The 17,525-nt window shown below is 35.6% G+C and overlaps 3 protein-coding genes across 3 annotated transcripts; all 3 read left to right on the forward strand.

Moving 5' to 3' along the window:
• The first annotated feature begins 426 nt into the window (after positions 1-426).
• Positions 427-1,377, forward strand: LOC125195488 (putative F-box/kelch-repeat protein At3g22730). The gene has a single exon (XM_048093633.1). The coding sequence runs from the start codon at positions 427-429 to the stop codon at positions 1,375-1,377; it is 951 nt and encodes a 316-aa protein (XP_047949590.1).
• Positions 1,378-2,949: 1,572 nt separating this feature from the next.
• Positions 2,950-4,265, forward strand: LOC125197095 (chlorophyll a-b binding protein 8, chloroplastic). Its single transcript, XM_048095799.1, has 3 exons — positions 2,950-3,142; positions 3,223-3,284; positions 3,597-4,265. Exons 1-3 carry the CDS (start codon positions 3,002-3,004, stop codon positions 4,210-4,212), a joined length of 819 nt encoding a protein of 272 aa, XP_047951756.1. The 5' UTR covers positions 2,950-3,001; the 3' UTR covers positions 4,213-4,265.
• A 7,956-nt stretch (positions 4,266-12,221) lies between these two features.
• Positions 12,222-16,462, forward strand: LOC125197531 (ATPase family AAA domain-containing protein 3C-like). Its single transcript, XM_048096288.1, has 8 exons — positions 12,222-12,641; positions 12,727-12,822; positions 13,330-13,440; positions 13,666-13,975; positions 14,557-14,647; positions 15,010-15,349; positions 15,483-15,631; positions 15,804-16,462. The coding sequence occupies exons 1-8, from the start codon at positions 12,357-12,359 to the stop codon at positions 16,300-16,302; spliced, it is 1,881 nt and encodes a 626-aa protein (XP_047952245.1). The 5' UTR covers positions 12,222-12,356; the 3' UTR covers positions 16,303-16,462.
• Positions 16,463-17,525: the final 1,063 nt, after the last annotated feature.

The following is a 17,525-nucleotide window of genomic DNA, read 5'->3' on the forward strand; positions in this document are numbered from 1 at the left end:
AAATTTATAAAGGATTCGTCAAAATCCTAAGAGATACTAAATTGATGTGTAGAGTAACAAAGAGATTTACTTAACATGATTTACATCGTCTCCCTTCGATTAATCGATTATAATAATATTTCTCTCTTCATCTGCTAATCCTTTACATTCTGATATTTCTTTCATAATCCAAAACTACTGCAATTGTTGTTATTGTTATTGTTATTGTTAGTGATGAAGATCGGTAATTCTGAGTATGAGATGAAGAAGAAAAAATTGTTGACAAATCTACCGCAAGAGATGACGATAGAGATCCTTAGAAGACTTCCGATTAGATGCATTATGAGGTGCAATTGTGTTTGCAAATCATGGCGCAATTTGATAAAAAGTGGTGACTTTGAGATGTTGTGTACTCCGCAACCAGGCCTGGCTTTCGTTCATCGAGACATGGGGTTTGCCGTCTGCGATGAGGCCTGCAAGCCACTTTACCAATTCGCGCCTCCTCAAAATCAATACTATTTCTCTCTTCCTCGTCTTGAACGTTTGGTAGTTGGTTCGGCTAATGGTTTGCTTTTAGCCTGGGATGGATATGATGATATTCTCTTCGTATGCAATCCATTTACAAGTGAATATATCGAGCTTCCTCGTCTTCCTTTAGGTATATGCATAACTGGATTTGGAGTGAGCAAAATAAGTGGACAATACAAGATTTTATGCGGTAATCAAAATCATAGGTCGTATCATGTATACACTCTAGGAAGAGGAGGAGGGTGTTGGAGAAGCATTGCAGTAGCGCCAACATGCGGCTCTATAGTGTCTCGGAATAATGTTGGAGTATTTTTTAATGGAAATCTTCACTGGTTGGCATTAGGGTTGGCATCTAATTGGCATATTCGCTGGTCAGATTTGGAGAAGAGTATTGTTGTTTGTTGCTTTGATCTTGAAACCGAGCTCTTTACAAGTTTTTCTCTTCCTCCTCGTGACAATAGTAATGAACATAATAGAAATTGGATGTGTGTGAGAGGCGACTATCAGCTATGTGTTTTGGAGGATCGGCTATGTCTATGCAATAGTATAAAATATCCCTTTATCGTCATCTGGTCGATGAACATCTACGGGGATACGAATTCTTGGGTAAAGGCATATACGATCGAACGACCACAAATAGGAGAAGTTGTTTTCCCGCTCAAAGCTTTTGCAAATGGTGACTTGTTTTTTGCCGTGAATACAGATAATCAAGTATTTACCTACAACAAAAACACTAATGAATGCCTTGTGAGCAATGGTCTTCTTGACCGATGTGACTCTAAATTTTACAACATCGTCACTTATATCCCAAGCTTTCTCTCGCTTGCAGCTATGGGGATTCCCAATGTTAAGTCATTAAGTTTTTATTAGGCAACATATATCCTGGATTCATGTACTTTCAAAGATTTTGCTTCTTTATTTATGTAATAGGGGCCCTATAATTTTTATTTTACTAGATCTTTATTTATAAAATGTTTAATTTTTCAGCTAATGATATGTTTTTATTAAGAGATAGATGCGCTAATATTATATTCATATGTAATTCAATAACTCTCTGAATATGTTGAAGGTAGCAAACATATGTGACTTTCTTGTTGGTAGACACAAGAGATGATGTATTAGTACTAAACTCCTACAGAAGTGTAGGAAGAATGAGTTTGATTATTCACAGTTCACTCGAATCCATTAATTATTTATGGGATATTGGTATCTAATATCATGCAAATTTTTATAAAGTTGGATATTTCCCATGAACTTTGAAATTGACAAATAATATAACGAACTTTACCCCCAGTTTGTTATTTTTCACTAATGAAAAAATTCCCACAAATAATATTATGATACGGATTTTTTTTCATAATTTCTCGACAACAATTTTGAGAGCTTCAGATTTTTCAATTTTTGAAGATAGTTTTTCTTGAAGCACACCCTCAAAATTGTTCTTCAATCTATTAATATAACATGAATTTTTTTCATTCGTGGGAAAAAACAAACTTAGGGTAAAGTTCGTGATATTATTTGTCAATTTTAAAGTTCGTGGGAAAAACCCAACTTTTTTAAAATTTCATGAAATTAGATGTCAATATCTCATTATTTATTGATGTTATCAGTTAATTTTAAGTTAAAAAAAATTGTAACCCCATATTTTTATAAGATTTGATTGGGCCTCATCAAACAAAATTTGACTGGGCCTGCTTAACAGAAAATATTGTATAAGGACCAAAGGTGTGGGCGTGTGGCCTTTTCAAACCCTTTAATGCTAAAAAATATATGGAGTACATTAATTATTCACAGAAAATAAATATTGTATTTTTTTAGAAATAATTCGATTTAAATTACTAATTTTCATTGATTTCTGTAAATAAATTGAAATAAAATTATACTAAGTTTTTTTTTTTTTCTTAACTATCCATAATGGCTAAAATTGAATGTAATATAGAAAAATTAAATATAACATGATAACAAAACGAAATTATTTTTGACTAAATGATGTCATTATATTTTGAGTGTTACATAAAATATAATGATATAATTAAAACACTATGGTTTTATTGACATATCGTATTTGTTTTGACATATATTATCATCTTGAGTTATTTTAAGTGAACTATTTCAAGACTTATTTCAAGATTTGTTTTGAGTGAATTATTTCAAGACAAATTAGAGAATATCAAACTCTTTTCATATCAACCACAAATTTAAAGAAAAAAAATAGATCAGATGAAAGTATTTTCATTTTCCATACCCAATAGACTATTGAGTCTAAATAACGAGGTGAAATCCAAATAATATCTACTATTATCAAAATCATATGCCAGTTGTGACACTCCCATTTGATCCCAAAATCCCAACTCTATCTCATGTCTATAGCAACCACATTTTTTAGGGCCCACAAAAATCTCTGTGGCCATATTTGAGGCTTGAGATGCTTGTGATTGTGCTACTAAATTCCCGTTGCTTGTAGCTGTTTCTTCATCAATTTCCAATCCCAAAAATGGCTACACAAGCATTGCTCTCTTCTTCATCCATCTCCACCTCCGCCGAGCTCGCAAGGCAAATCCTTGGCGCAACGCCCCTCCGCTCCTCGAGGAAAGTTTCCTTCCTCGTCAAGGCCGCTTCCACTCCTCCCGTCAAGGTAAGTCAACACGACCACTGACACGAACACGATTTTATCAATCACGTCTCACCACGACTTTTCGTATGTCGAATTTTCAGCAAGGAGCTAACCGCCAACTCTGGTTCGCATCCCAACAAAGCCTCTCCTACTTGGATGGAAGGTGCGATTTTCAAATTTTCGATATTTTGTGTGCATCGTTGTGCAAAAATCCATATTTAATTGCAAAAATTAGAAAAATTATTGTCTTTAAATTCCGAATTCCGAATTCCAAATTTAGAATATATATATATATATAGCTTATACATAAATAAATTTCCGTGACCGCACCTATTGAATACTAGTAAAGGTCCAATTTACCATAGACCCTAGTAATAAAGTATAATCCATAGATTAATCCATCATATGTTATAATATGATGAATGTTGAGTTGAAGTTACTAATCAAGGCAAGAACTACTCAATATTTCTTGCAGCCTCCCCGGCGACTACGGGTTCGACCCGTTGGGCCTGTCGGACCCGGAAGGCACCGGAGGGTTCATCGAGCCCAAATGGCTAGCCTACGGCGAGATCATCAACGGGCGTTTCGCCATGCTTGGGGCGGCCGGGTCAATTGCTCCCGAGATCCTCGGCAAGGCCGGCCTGATCCCTCAGGAAACCGCCCTTCCGTGGTTCCAGACAGGAGTGATTCCCCCGGCCGGGACCTACAACTACTGGGCCGACAACTACACCTTGTTCGTCCTTGAGATGGCGCTCATGGGGTTCGCGGAGCACAGGAGGTTACAGGACTGGTACAATCCGGGCTCCATGGGGAAGCAGTACTTCCTGGGGCTGGAGAAGGGGCTTGGGGGTTCAGGCAACCCAGCCTACCCTGGCGGCCCCTTCTTCAACCCCTTAGGGTTCGGGAAGGACGAAAAGTCCTTGAATGACTTGAAGCTGAAGGAAGTGAAGAACGGAAGGCTAGCCATGCTGGCAATCCTGGGCTACTTTGTCCAGGCTTTGGTCACCGGGGTCGGCCCGTACCAGAACCTCCTGGATCATCTGGCCGACCCGGTGAACAACAATGTCCTCACCAGCCTCAAGTTTCACTAAGCTTTGCTATAATTTATTTTGTGAATTGTGAAATGAGACTACTTTTATTTCAATCTTTGTAGCATTATCAATTCCACATATGTAAATCTTTCCATATGACAAGCAACAAAAGGCTAATTATGAGTTTGAGTTTAAATGCCGATGAAATAAAAATAAACATAAACACGGACACAGACACGGCCACGGACAACTTTAGGGAAAAGTAGGCGGCGCGGTGAAGAAGTCCGGGTTGGGGGTGGGGAGGGTGGCGACGTCGTCGAAGAAGGTGTTGAAGGAGGGATTGGTGAAGTCGGAAGAGTAGTTGAGGTAGTCATCCATGGTTGGGGGGTTTTCGAGCGCTCTTCGTGCTCCGCCTTGGTTGAATTCCGGCCACTCCATCGTGGACCCACTCGCCGGAAAGAGAGGCAGCAGAGGAGGTCCCACTTCATCCTCGTATTTGACACTGTTTATCGCCGGTGCTGGTGCCGGTAGTGCTGGTAGTGGTCCTAGTGCCGGTAGTGGTCCCAGTGCCGGTGGTAGTTCTGTTCCTGTCGGCGGCGGCGATGCAGTCTTCTGAGGCTGGTGAAAATAGTAGTGTTAAATTGTGAATATACATAAATAAAATTTGGATTGCGAACGAATCCAAACTTTATAGTTTTTCTTACTTATTTTGAAAATTGCGAAATAGACCGAAATTTAATCCGACTTCATAGTTATCTTGATAAATTATTCGAAAACATAGATAAGGGGTGTAGTACCTCGACCATTAGATGGAGATCGCTAAGCGCCTCATCCCTGCATATACCAAACATGAGGATCATTAGGATTGAGCGATCGGGGATTAGATTCAGTAAACCATTATCGATATCAAAAATGGTATCGATGTTTAAATAACCAATTATTTTTTTAAAAAATGGTATTTTTGAAAACTATAAGTAACAAGAATTAGTTATATACCATAGTTTGATGTAATAAACTCTTGATAATAAATACGAAATTCGACTAACACATATAAAATTGAAATTAAAAAGAAATAAAATTGTACAGAACGAGTCAACGAGATACAAAAAGTGGAGCATCGAATCTTATCCCGAACAAATCGAGATTAAATAGAAGGAATAAAGTAAAACGTCGTTACCCGTTCACGTTAAATGCGCTTTGAACGGAAGGTTCATCAGCTTGCTGCTGGTTCACTGGTGGCACCATGTCTGTTCTTTCAACTAATTAGTCCAAACAAATAATATTATTAATAATAATAACATAAATTTATTTAATTGATTTTTGGTTTGCATCACAAAATTTTTAAAAACTGTCAAGAATATAGTCAATTGAATCTTTGTGGTTTATGATATCGAACAAAATCATACATGATTAAAATAGATCTGGTTTTCAGGAAAATACTCGCACAATGATTGTTGCACATATACAGTTAGTGCACATGTATTTTTGTCTTCTACTTAAATTTGACTAAAAATAGACTGATATTATACACTGCACAAAATTCATGTAAATGTTTTTTACATCAAGATTTCAAAATTGTGTTATAAATTGGAAATGGGTGATGATAATAAAAAAGTTGTAAATATTATGAACTTACAATAGTTGGGAGGTAACAGATCCTTTCTCCCGAGCCTCCTTCCAGTCTTTCCAAGCCTATATTTCTGTATCAATTTATACCAAAATAAAAAATATATATATATTTATGATTTCAAAAGTAAAGTAACAAAAATTGTAAATTTTAATAAGTTGCTATGTTAAGTAACTCAATACAACATTAATTACTTATATCCATCATATAGTGTGAAATCGTTGCAATCATTTGCATTTTGTGCAAAATTGTGTGAAAAAATCATGGTACTCATTAATGTTTTTAATACACACAAGACTTATGTATTATAGTATGTAATCCAGCTAGAGTAGTAAATATAAAGATAAGAACATAGAAAATTATAAAAATGAGCATATAAAACCTGCAAATGGCTCTTTAGGTGGAAGAGAGTTATCCCTTCAACTTTCATCAAGGCATGGATTAGTTTAGGTGTAGCTCCTGCAAAAAATTGAAACAAATTTCCCAATTATTTCAACAAAAAAAAAAAATTAGCCTTCCAAACTAAATCAACAATCTTCACACATAAATATATTAAAAACAAGTTTTAACAAAAAAAATTATTACACACCAGCAATGACATAAATGTAGTGGCGAAGGCGCAATTTTTCTTATTTTCAGAATTTTCAGATTTATGTAGATCATCGTTCAGAAGTCTCTGAATCACTTAAATTATATATTCTCAAATAAATTTTAAAAAACAGTCACATCACATAAAAGTAGAGAGCAAAGTAAAATTACTATAAAAGCTTCATTTCCAATTTTCCTCTTTTACAAAACCCTTGTCAAAGATCTGAATCACTTCAAATTATATTTTCAATTTTAAAAAAAAACATAGCTTCTACTCTTGCAGGATAAAGATCTGGATCACTTAAAAAATATTTTTTCAATATTTTTTAAAAAACATAGCTTCTACCGGTCTTTATTCCTGCTTACTTAACAGAAAGTAAGAGAGAGAGAAAAAAAGTAAAAATTACTGTTCGCGCCACCCAGTTCGTCAACAGCCTTGACAAACTGGTCGTGCAGCTCGACTGTCCACCGCATCCGCGGCCTTGGGTACGGGAGCTGGAAGTTGCTGGGGTCCGCCTCCTCCTCCTTCGGGGGTTTCTCCTCCGGCGGCTCCTGGCGCCGCTCCTCGCCCTCAGTGCTCACGGCCGCGGCTGCAGCCTCATTCTTTTCCCCATGGACACCGCTTCCGATCTCCAACCAAGAGGAGGCACCGGACTCTCTTTTTCTTGGAGCCATTGGACAGATCAGGAGAGGGAGAGAGTGAGAGAGATGAGAGAGAGAGTGAGTGAGTGAGTGAGTGAGTGAGTGAGTGAGTGAGTGAGTGAAATGAGAGAGTGAGTGTGGTCTATATGTGTGTGGGAGCGTAAATGCGTTTGGTGAGAGAGGTGCATGCGGCCATATACGTGGACTAGGTTGCCGTGAGGGCTTTGTAGCTGAGATTGTCTCTTTCCTACACAATTTTTTTTACCTTGGTTTAACCTCTCACTAAAATATAAATTGTGGCTCATCTCCTCATTAATAATCACCTTTTGTGAGAGCTCATCCCCCATTTTCAACTTGTATTTCATTGAATATACATTATATGTGTAGGATTGTGTAGGATTGCATTAATGTACTTGGCCTTTTATATTTTCAATCAATATTATATTGTATAGTCAATTGCAAAATAGTTCTGCCAATCAGCTATACGAGTTTTAATACAAAACTGATAAATTATAAAAAATGATAAAGAGAAAAAACAATTGTTCATGTGGTTAAAATTGCAAAATGACTAATTTTTATGGGCGACTCAAAAAAAAATAGGATTATTGTTTATGGACGGGTGAATATATCCATTTCCAAGAATTTCGCCGATTTTCAGTATAGTTGTGTATATAGTTGGTGCGAATAACGGTTTCATGACTAAAATGTTAAGGACGCATGGGAGCTATAGTCGATTCCGAATCAATCACACGTATGCATTTACAAGTTGCAGCGCATTTTTAATAAAAACTCGTGTAAAGTAACGACTTTTGTGACAATGTGCATATCGTGCTAGTTATATGTGACGATAATTGTAAAATTTTATCTTCTACATAAGTTTTTTAGTTTTTTTATTTAAATATCGCTCGATCTGATTCATTTCTTAAAATAGAAACACTTTTATGAAACAGTAAGACCTTAATTGTCTCTCCTATTTTACTCTAGTAGAGTGCAATTTCTACTTGATTTAAGATATCAAATTATATGTATATGTAAACATGTATGTATAGGTTTTTTCAAATTAAATGTTACATATGTGTTTACTTTATCTCACCGGCAAAGCCTTGAATTCCGTTTAAAAAGTAGGTTGTCAAGCCAATATAACGGCTTCAGTCAGTTATCCGTAATTTGGAATTTTCTTCTGACTTTAATCTGCTTATGTAAACATTATTTTTAAAATATTTATTGAGTAAATAAAATTTACTATACCACTCCCAATGAACTGATGAAGTCCACTTCTATAGCACTCCATTTTCAAATACACCATTGCAAACTAAAATTAAAAATATTTTAGTTGAATATAGTGGATTTCAATTGATAGTTTTGAACTTGAACCAAAGCATAAGAAATTTAAATGGATGAAAAATGTAAGTGAAATATAAGAATGAGAAACAAAAAAAATGGATGGGAAGATGGGAAGGTTGTTATTAATTCAAATTTCCTTAATGCTATCAAACACACAAATGTAACAGCTCACACCAATCTGTATTAACCCATCACTTTTTATAACAAAAAGTAATAAATTCTTAACCCAAAATTTGTTTTTAGCGCGCATATAGTCATACTACACGGTATATATACTACTAATTGTAAAAAAATATATTCTACCAATTTAAATGCATTTTGAAAATAGTGTTTTGGTATTGATAAAACCGATGAAGAGTTAATTTGTATTCGACAAAAATGTGGATTTTACGCACTATTTTGGAGTATCGAAAAATGTCCAAAAACGACACATAAAGATCGCCAGACAGAGGGAGTATCATTTTGAGATATCGACAAATTCGGCGTATCATTGTAGTCACTCTTGATTGGTGGGTTAGCCCGCACTGACAAGCAAACTTGTCCTTATTTTATGGTTTCCCCGCATTTTATGGTCCGATAAATTTACACACCCGAATGCACCGGGGATCCACTATTTCACCCCGAATGCACCGGGGATCCATTTTGAAATAGGATCTATTAACTCTAACTAGATTTTTTAATTTTTAATTAAATTTCTTAATTCATTTATAATCAATAAAAATTCGATTTAGTTTAATCATGGTGTGTAATTTTATGGAAATAAATGTGATTAATGTATGAAACGAAAATCATAATTTGTTTTGAACAGCTTAATTTGATGTAATAAGAGTATACTTACTATTTTTACCTATGTATTTGAAAAGGATTAAATTTGTTTAAATAAGTACTTAAAGTTTCTCAGGAGTAATTGATGTTTCTAATTCTAGGCCCAAATTTCATGTAACAAGAGTATAATTAATAGATATAGAACGTTTAACCAATAGGCAATAGCAATCGTAATTGTAATTAATATTAGTTTTGTTTGTTGTAAATTTGTAGCACTAATAAATTTGGGACTACTACAGTTGCCTATTTTCCCAAAATAAACAAATAAATAAAAACAAAACCCCAAAAATAGGCTAGTTATTACGAAGTAACGGAATACTTAATTTATAGTTTTTGTGATGGTGAGGAAAAGTGTAGATATTTCAATTAAGAAGCAATTAGATAACATAAGTATGAATATACAATTATAGTGGTACGAGGTTTTCTATAAAACTAGAAAAAAAAGAGAGAGAAAATTATATTGGTGCACGTACTTTGCACCAAAGTTAATTAATGAAATAATTTTGTCGGAAAATAGTTTGTAAATTCCATGTTTTGGTAGTCATGAGCATTTATAGATTTGTTTATTTATTTGATAAAATGACTATGAAAATATTTTCATCAAAAAATCAATAGGTAAATTCCATTTTTTGATAATAAGGTTTCATAGTTTAGTTTATTTGATAAAATGATTATTTCACCACTCAAACATAGGCGACTTTAAAAAGTAAATGAGTACTTCCAAATAGAACAACAATTTTGTTGCACTAGTATTGTGTTCCAATTTATTTCTTTTTTTTCCTTCTTCTTCTAACTTTTAATTGAGGAAGGGAGAGGAGAGGACATATGATAGAGTTAACATAAAAACAAAGTTTTAGTTGTCAAATAAATTTTTATGGTTTTCATGCTTGTCATACACATACAATTTACCCTTGACAGGCGCTAAGAAATTTTAAGGTTTGAATTAAATTTTATGGAGCACTCGGTATTTTACAAGGTAAATATACAATTTGCCATCAAATTTTTTAGCAACGAATTTGAGATTTAATTTTCACAAAAATGTCACAATCTCCAAATTCTTAATAAAAACTCCCTTCATCTCACAAAAGTATGAAAAGTACTTGCACTTGTGAGTTAGGGCAACTTTCTACAAATAAAAATGCACATATTTTTATGAAAATGCACATAATAAAATAAAGACCCTTAACCTTTTGATACTTTTATAATAATTTGCTTGGATAAAAAAATGTCAAATACCAAAATATAAAGTTTGACTTGTGTAGAATTAAACACACATTTATTTCAAGAAATACGTCATTTTGTGTATGAATAACAAAAATAAAAACATGAATGGCGTTATGTCGTTTACTTCATTTATTTTATTTTTCTTCATATGTTATGTTCTTGGTGAGTAATTTTCCTGTTATTTCAAAAGTAGAGTCATTCATTGGTAATCATGAGAGAAATTGTAACTTTTTATCGGTTTTGATTTGATAGGAATGGAGAATTCATATTTTACATAGGGGTTTATGTTTATTGCATTTGTAATTTATTTTCTCTAATTTGCAAATGAAAATTTTGATATTCAAACTAGATTGAAGTGTTGTTGCTGGCGATGTTCATTCCCGAATTCAGATAAATTAAAAATCATCAAAGTTAGATTTTCGCAACGAAATAATAGAAAATGATTTTTAATCATCATGACTCTTATTGAAATCATCTCATATGATTGCATATGCATATAATAATCCTCATATAAAAAGGAAAATTTTAGATTTATAGATCAGCAATTGGCTAGAAAATTTAGTTAGGAACGGACAAACACGTTAGAAAATTATGACAATAAATATTTTCTCCACTAAAATTGTTGAACGAAGAAGCCAAAATTAATACAACTTCACCATTGTATTTGTGACATCTAATTAAGAGGTCTTATCGTATGCCCATGGCTTTTTTGGAAATTCCTAATTATTTATATTGAAATTCCATGGAATTAAATTAGACTTCAATTCCAAATTCTTCGTTTAGTAGAATGAAAATTGATATTGAAAAATTGTGCACACACAATACATTCATTGCACAATCATTGGACACACACTTCTAAATATACACACACACATGCATAACTCAGTGTATACACACGCTACACCACTCACAATACACACACTACATGCTATATGTGTATGAGTATGTGTGCATATGTGCAACATGTGTGTGTGCGCGCACGCATGTGTGCAACGTGTGTGTGTGTAAGCGCGCGCGGCGCGCAGAGTGTGTGAATGTGTGTGTGTTTTTATAAGTATTTGGAATTCCATTACTTTTTATATGGAATTCAAATAGTGGAATTGGATGATTTTTCAATTCCAAATCCAAGTATTTTTAGGATACCAAACACTGGACTTAGAATTGAAGGCTCAAATTCTAGTTCCACACTTATAATTTCGTGTGCCAAACGAAGTCTAAGTATAATATCTTGATGAAAATGAATGAGTAATTAGTTTAGGATTAGAAGTATATTAATCTTAAAATTTACCAACTTTTTTTTGGTTATGGTAGTATATTTCATGATTTTTATTTAAATTTTACCGATGTAATTTTATATTTTATAATATCTTAAAATTATTTGTTATATGTACTATATTACATGATTTTTCATATTTGACTAATGTAAATTTGTTTTTCATAAGAGTATATGATTAGAGAATTTATGCTGACAGTTTTCGACTGAACATGAAAACACGATTTGAACGCACATGAAATTAAATGGGTTAGTTTCAAGTCTTATGTTATTCTTTCATGTTGTTGTTGGATCGACCCGATAAGAACATGATAACTGCAAGTTGGGTGATTCGGATAACCCGTTAGTAATTGATATCATTATTATTAGTATTTTATTAGAATTAAAATTGAGTTATTATTTTTCCCAATCTTCAATTACTACTTCATTCATCCAGTCACACTCAAATTAATTAATTTAAAATTCTAATAAAAATAAAATATAATTTCAATTTAATAAAACTTGTGTCAAAAATAGGCATGAACAAAGGGTTTAACCAAATCTCTCTTCATTTCGCCTCTTCCTTAAACCCTTCCCTTCCAAATTTCTACCAGAAAATCAATGTCGATTTCTTCCTGATTTCACAGAATCAATCAATCACAGAGTCGATTGATTCTGTTTCGAGCTCAATTGAATCAATCAATGGCTGCTTCGCGGCTCTCGTCGCTCGCTACGGCGGTCGCCATGGCTGCGACGTGTACTGCCGCCGCCAATAACCTCTCCTACGCCGATTCGCCGTTCCGATTCTATCCATTTACGTCTTCCTCGCCGGAGCCGGAGGCTCCGCCGAAGGACAGTTCAGTTCAGGGCGAGGCTCCTCAGCCAGCACCCGCCGTTGAAGTCTCCAAGGGCAGTTTTGACCCGGAAGCGCTGGAGAGGGGCGCGAAGGCGCTTAGAGAAATTAACAATTCTCCTCATGCCAAACAGGTTGTTATTTGAGTTTTTGCTGTCATTTCTGTTGTGGAATGCGGTTATTGAGTTTTTGACAGTTTTGATGTTTTTGGGGATGAAGGTTTTTGAGATTATGAGGAAGCAGGAGCAGACTAGGCTAGCGGAGTTGGATGCAGAGAAGGCTAATTTTGAGGCTATTCAAGCTCATGCTGATATTGTGAGTGCTAGTTTGTTTTCTGAGTTGATTTGAAATTGCTCCTTCAGTCGATATTTTGTATATTTGGGATGTTGGAAATTCAGTGTTTTACATATGAAAAGTGAACTTAAGAAAGTTGAATTAGTGATTTTTGATCTCATCTTGAATGAAATAGAAGTGTGGTAATGGCCCCAAGCTCAATTTTTTTTTTGATGTTATTGTCCTTCTATGTTATGAGGTTAATGGACTTAATAGCTTCGGAGTTCAGATCGTTGTTTTTGTGCAATGTAGGAAAATGCATGCTGTTGTTTCTTGTGCACGCAGAGATTCTAATCTAATCGTACTGCTTATTCTTGAAAGTTTTCCGTAACATAGTGTTGTCAAATGTTGAGCATAGGATGTTTTCCATGATTAACCAGAAATATGCCATGCTTTTGGTCTCGAACCTTGTTAATATACCTGGTTGTGAAGCTAGTTTTGTTACTTTATCTTGTATGTATTGACCTAAATGGAAACTTCAACCTACAGGAAAAGCAGCGAAAATGGGCTGAAGACCAAAGGAATCTGTATCAGCAGCAGGCGCAGGGTAAGGCACAAATGATGAGATATGAAGATGAATTGACTCGCAAGAGAATGCAGGTATGAACAATCTCTTTTTGTTTGATGAATGTGATGGAGATTTATGAAACTGGAACGAGCATTTTACTTAAATGATTTGCATATTGGATTTGTATATCTATAACTGTGGCCATTAATCTCATTCATGGTGTAAACTCATAACTGCAGCCTGAATGTAATATGAAAAGATATGCATTTTTTTGCACTAATCTAAGCAGTTGAACTTATTATCTGCCATGACTTCAGACAGACCATGAAGCACAAAGGCGCCATAATGTTGAATTAGTTCAGATGCAAGAGGAGTCATCCTTAAGAAAAGAACAAGCAAGACGAGCTACTGAAGAACAGATTCAAGCTCAGCAAAGACAGACTGAGAAAGAGAGAGCTGAGATAGAGCGGGAAACAATAAGAGTGAAGGCAATGGCTGAAGCAGAAGGACGTGCTCATGAAGCAAAATTGACTGAAGAACATAATAGGAGGATGCTTTTGGAGAGAATAAATGGTGAAAGAGACAAGTGGCTTGCTGCAATAAACACAACTTTCAGTCATATTGAAGGTTTGAATCCACCTTAATGCCTGGATTGCAGTTTTATCACCGTAATTTTGTTCTTTAGGCATTCCTTTGCATAATCTTATCACACCCTTTAGTTGAGAATTCAAATTTCCCTTGAAAGTTAACATTTCAATATACACTTTTCTTGGTTGCACCTGCTATTTGCCTCACTCTGCATTTTTCCATCTCTCTTTTAGCACAAGGTATTCTGTTAATGTCTTTATTCCACGATCATGCAATTATGCTTCTCCATGTTAATCATCGGTTAACAGATATTCTGAATATGCAAAAACGGATTATGAGGTTCTATCATGCATGTTAGGGGATACTCTGCTCTAAGAAAGTTTGCACGGTCTTATTCTCAAGCGGTAATTTAACTTGCATATTATCAATGTTCAATACTTGGAGCAATTCTGTGCCAGGTAACTATGAGGATTTTATTATGCATGTTAGGGGTTACTTTGGTTGTGCTATATAGTGGCTGAAGTTTCTTCTCTGAATTTCTTTGTATGGTTGCTGCATTACTAGTAGTATTCCTGTCAATTTTGTCGCAGAAATTCTCTTTAACATATTTATTTATGCAGGGGGATTTAGGGCTCTGTTGACTGACAGAAGTAGGTTGGCCATGACTGTTGGAGGAGCTACTGCCTTAGCTGCTGGAGTTTATACCACTAGGTATGGTCAGCAATTCCTTTTTGTTTATACTTCAATTTTAAATAGAACTGATTTGCTTACTGGATGGCTGTGCTGAACTTTTGGCAAGTGTCAACGATAATTCATTCGCATCAAATCTACTGAACCTGTGTCTCTTATGTGAAGATTTGTACTGATGATTGCTTGTATTAGATGAAGGAGAATTTTGTTTTCTGCTACCCATACCTAATTTAGAGCAGGTCTTCCGTTTCGCAGAAATACAATACTTTTATCCTAGATCATGTTAAAATATGCACATTATAGTTTGGGTTATGCTCGAGTGCAAAAGCCCTAGTACTTTTCAGTAAGTGACACTTCACCTCTCAATACTATTTTGATCGCAGGGAAGGAGCGAGAGTAATGTGGGGATATGTCAATAGGATTCTTGGCCAGCCATCTCTAATTCGGGAATCATCTCTGGCAAAATATCCATGGTCTGGAGTAGGTTCTCGAGTAGCCAATAAGGTGCTTAGCTATAGTACTGCAGCCGGGGCAGCAGCTGCTCAAAGTAAATCTGCTCTCGGAGATGTTGTCTTGCATCCTTCACTGCAGAAAAGAATAGAACATCTTGCTCGGGCTACCTCAAACACGAAAATCCATCAGGCGCCATTCCGGAACATGCTCTTTTATGGCCCTCCTGGTACTGGCAAAACCATGGTTGCAAGGGAAATAGCTAGAAGATCGGTACAGTATTTTCCTTAGCATTGCAATCATTCGTGTTTTTGTCTTAGAGATATCTTATCTGTACGACAAGGAATGTGACAAATTCTCCATTCTAGTAGGTTTTTATTGAAAGATTTGAGATTTATTTTATCAGGGCTTGGATTATGCCATGATGACTGGAGGAGATGTTGCACCGTTGGGTCCCCAAGCTGTTACCAAAATACACGAGATATTTGATTGGGCGAAAAAGTCGAAGAGGGGTTTACTCCTGTTTATTGACGAGGCTGATGCTTTCCTATGCCAGTAAGTATTTGTCAAATAAATGAAGTTAGATATATCAATCCTATCGATTGAGAAAGTGCCCTGTTTTCAAGGTAGTGAAATTTCTCGATGCACATTGACTGGATAAGACTCTCATGTTCGTGTTTCTATATGTTCGTATTCCTTCATTAACTTTAATTTATATCCTTTCAAGGCGTAACAACACGCACATGAGTGAAGCTCAGCGAAGTGCACTGAACGCCTTGCTCTTCCGAACTGGAGACCAATCTAGAGATATCGTTCTCGTTCTTGCCACAAACAGGCCGGGGGATCTTGACAGCGCTGTCACAGATCGCATTGATGAAGTTATCGAGTTCCCACTTCCCCGAGAGGACGAGCGCTTCAAATTGCTGAAGCTGTACCTGACAAAGTATCTGACTGGCGAAGGCGATAAGGAATCAAGATGGGGCAGCTTCGTTAAGAATTCGCCACAGAAGATAACCGTAAAAGATATATCAGATGATGTACTGAGAGAAGCTGCCAGAAGGACGGAAGGCTTCTCTGGCCGCGAGATTGCAAAACTGATGGCGAGCATTCAAGCAGCCGTGTACGGGAGGCCTGACTGTGTGCTCGACTCCGCTCTGTTCCGTGAGATCGTGGAGTATAAAGTCGCCGAGCATCACCAGCGGATAAAACTTGCAGCTGAGGCTTGAAGGGTTGCGAATACCAAAAGTTGCATTTGATTTTGTAAGTCCTCTGTTTTGAAGAATAATACCCTGTTTTTTATTCATTCAAGAACATATTGATACTTCGATGTTATGTATCATTAACATAACTTACTAATTTTGAAAATAAAAAATTGGTTAAATTTCATTTCATGCTTATGTTAAATAAAAAAGGTTAAGTAGTCATTTAAATCATCAAGTTCGATCAAAATCTGGTCAATCTCACAAGATTTAAAATTGCTAATTAAATTATAAAGTTGCAAATTTTCTAGTTTATTTCATGAGTCAAATTTTAGGTGGAATATTTGCATCTCTACATTGAAATTCATATTGAAATCTCAATCTAGCTTTAAGATCAAGTTCTTGTAATTACACTTTACATTTTACACGCATCTTTTTCGTGGTTTAAATCTCAATTCATCTTGAAATCAAACCTCCGTCAATAAAGATTCCACCTAAAATTCAACTCATGGGATAAATTAGAAAAATTGAAATTTGTGATTTAATTAGAAGACAACTCATGAGATAAATTAGAAAATTTGAAATTCGTGATTTAATTAGCGGACAACTCATGGGATAAATTAGAAAACTGAAATTTCATGATTTAATTAGCGGACTACTCATGGGATAAATTTGAAAAATTGAAATTTCGTGATTTAATTAGCAGATTTCAAACTGTATGATAGACCAGATTTTCATAGCCTTATGACTTAAATGGCTATTTTCCCAATAAAAAAAACAATACATTTGTAACCTTCCGATAAATAAATCGCACAATGTTTCATTACTGAATTTGAATATTTACAAATGAATTGATACAATATAAACACTAATATCTCAAACAAATACAAAAATATATTAAATAGAAAAAATAAATTAGAGCTAACATATCTCCCTATAATTTCCTCCAACTTGATAATCTAAACCCCATCAAAATGCACCCCCTCCGCCGCCGCCTCCACCAATACCACCTCCTCCTCCCCCGCCGCCGCCACCACCCCCATCATGTCCACCGCCGCCCCATCCCCCATGTCCACCACCGCCATCATGTCCGCCGCCGCCACCCCAACCGCCGCCGAAGATTCCCCCCCAAAATCCTCCGCCGCCGTCATTTCCTCCTCCGCCGCCTGTGCCACCGTGGTCGCCATGATCACCGTGGCCTCCGTGATCACCGTGGCCGCCATGATCACCGTGGCCTCCGTGATCACCGT

Source organism: Salvia hispanica, chromosome 6, assembly GCF_023119035.1.
Source record: "Salvia hispanica cultivar TCC Black 2014 chromosome 6, UniMelb_Shisp_WGS_1.0, whole genome shotgun sequence".
Classification (NCBI taxonomy): domain Eukaryota; kingdom Viridiplantae; phylum Streptophyta; class Magnoliopsida; order Lamiales; family Lamiaceae; genus Salvia; species Salvia hispanica.

What these genes read in the sequence shown, in the direction of transcription:
- LOC125195488 (XM_048093633.1), top strand. Translation starts at nt 427, where the DNA reads ATGGGGTTTGCCGTCTGCGATGAGGCCTGCAAGCCACTTTACCAATTC.
- LOC125197095 (XM_048095799.1), top strand. Translation starts at nt 3,002, where the DNA reads ATGGCTACACAAGCATTGCTCTCTTCTTCATCCATCTCCACCTCCGCC. An exon ending in CTTCCACTCCTCCCGTCAAG is followed by an intron (nt 3,143 to 3,222) that starts GTAAGTCAACAC and finishes TCGAATTTTCAG; the next exon opens with CAAGGAGCTAACCGCCAACT. An exon ending in CTCTCCTACTTGGATGGAAG is followed by an intron (nt 3,285 to 3,596) that starts GTGCGATTTTCA and finishes TATTTCTTGCAG; the next exon opens with CCTCCCCGGCGACTACGGGT.
- LOC125197531 (XM_048096288.1), top strand. Translation starts at nt 12,357, where the DNA reads ATGGCTGCTTCGCGGCTCTCGTCGCTCGCTACGGCGGTCGCCATGGCT. An exon ending in ATTCTCCTCATGCCAAACAG is followed by an intron (nt 12,642 to 12,726) that starts GTTGTTATTTGA and finishes TTGGGGATGAAG; the next exon opens with GTTTTTGAGATTATGAGGAA. An exon ending in GGGAAATAGCTAGAAGATCG is followed by an intron (nt 15,350 to 15,482) that starts GTACAGTATTTT and finishes TTATTTTATCAG; the next exon opens with GGCTTGGATTATGCCATGAT.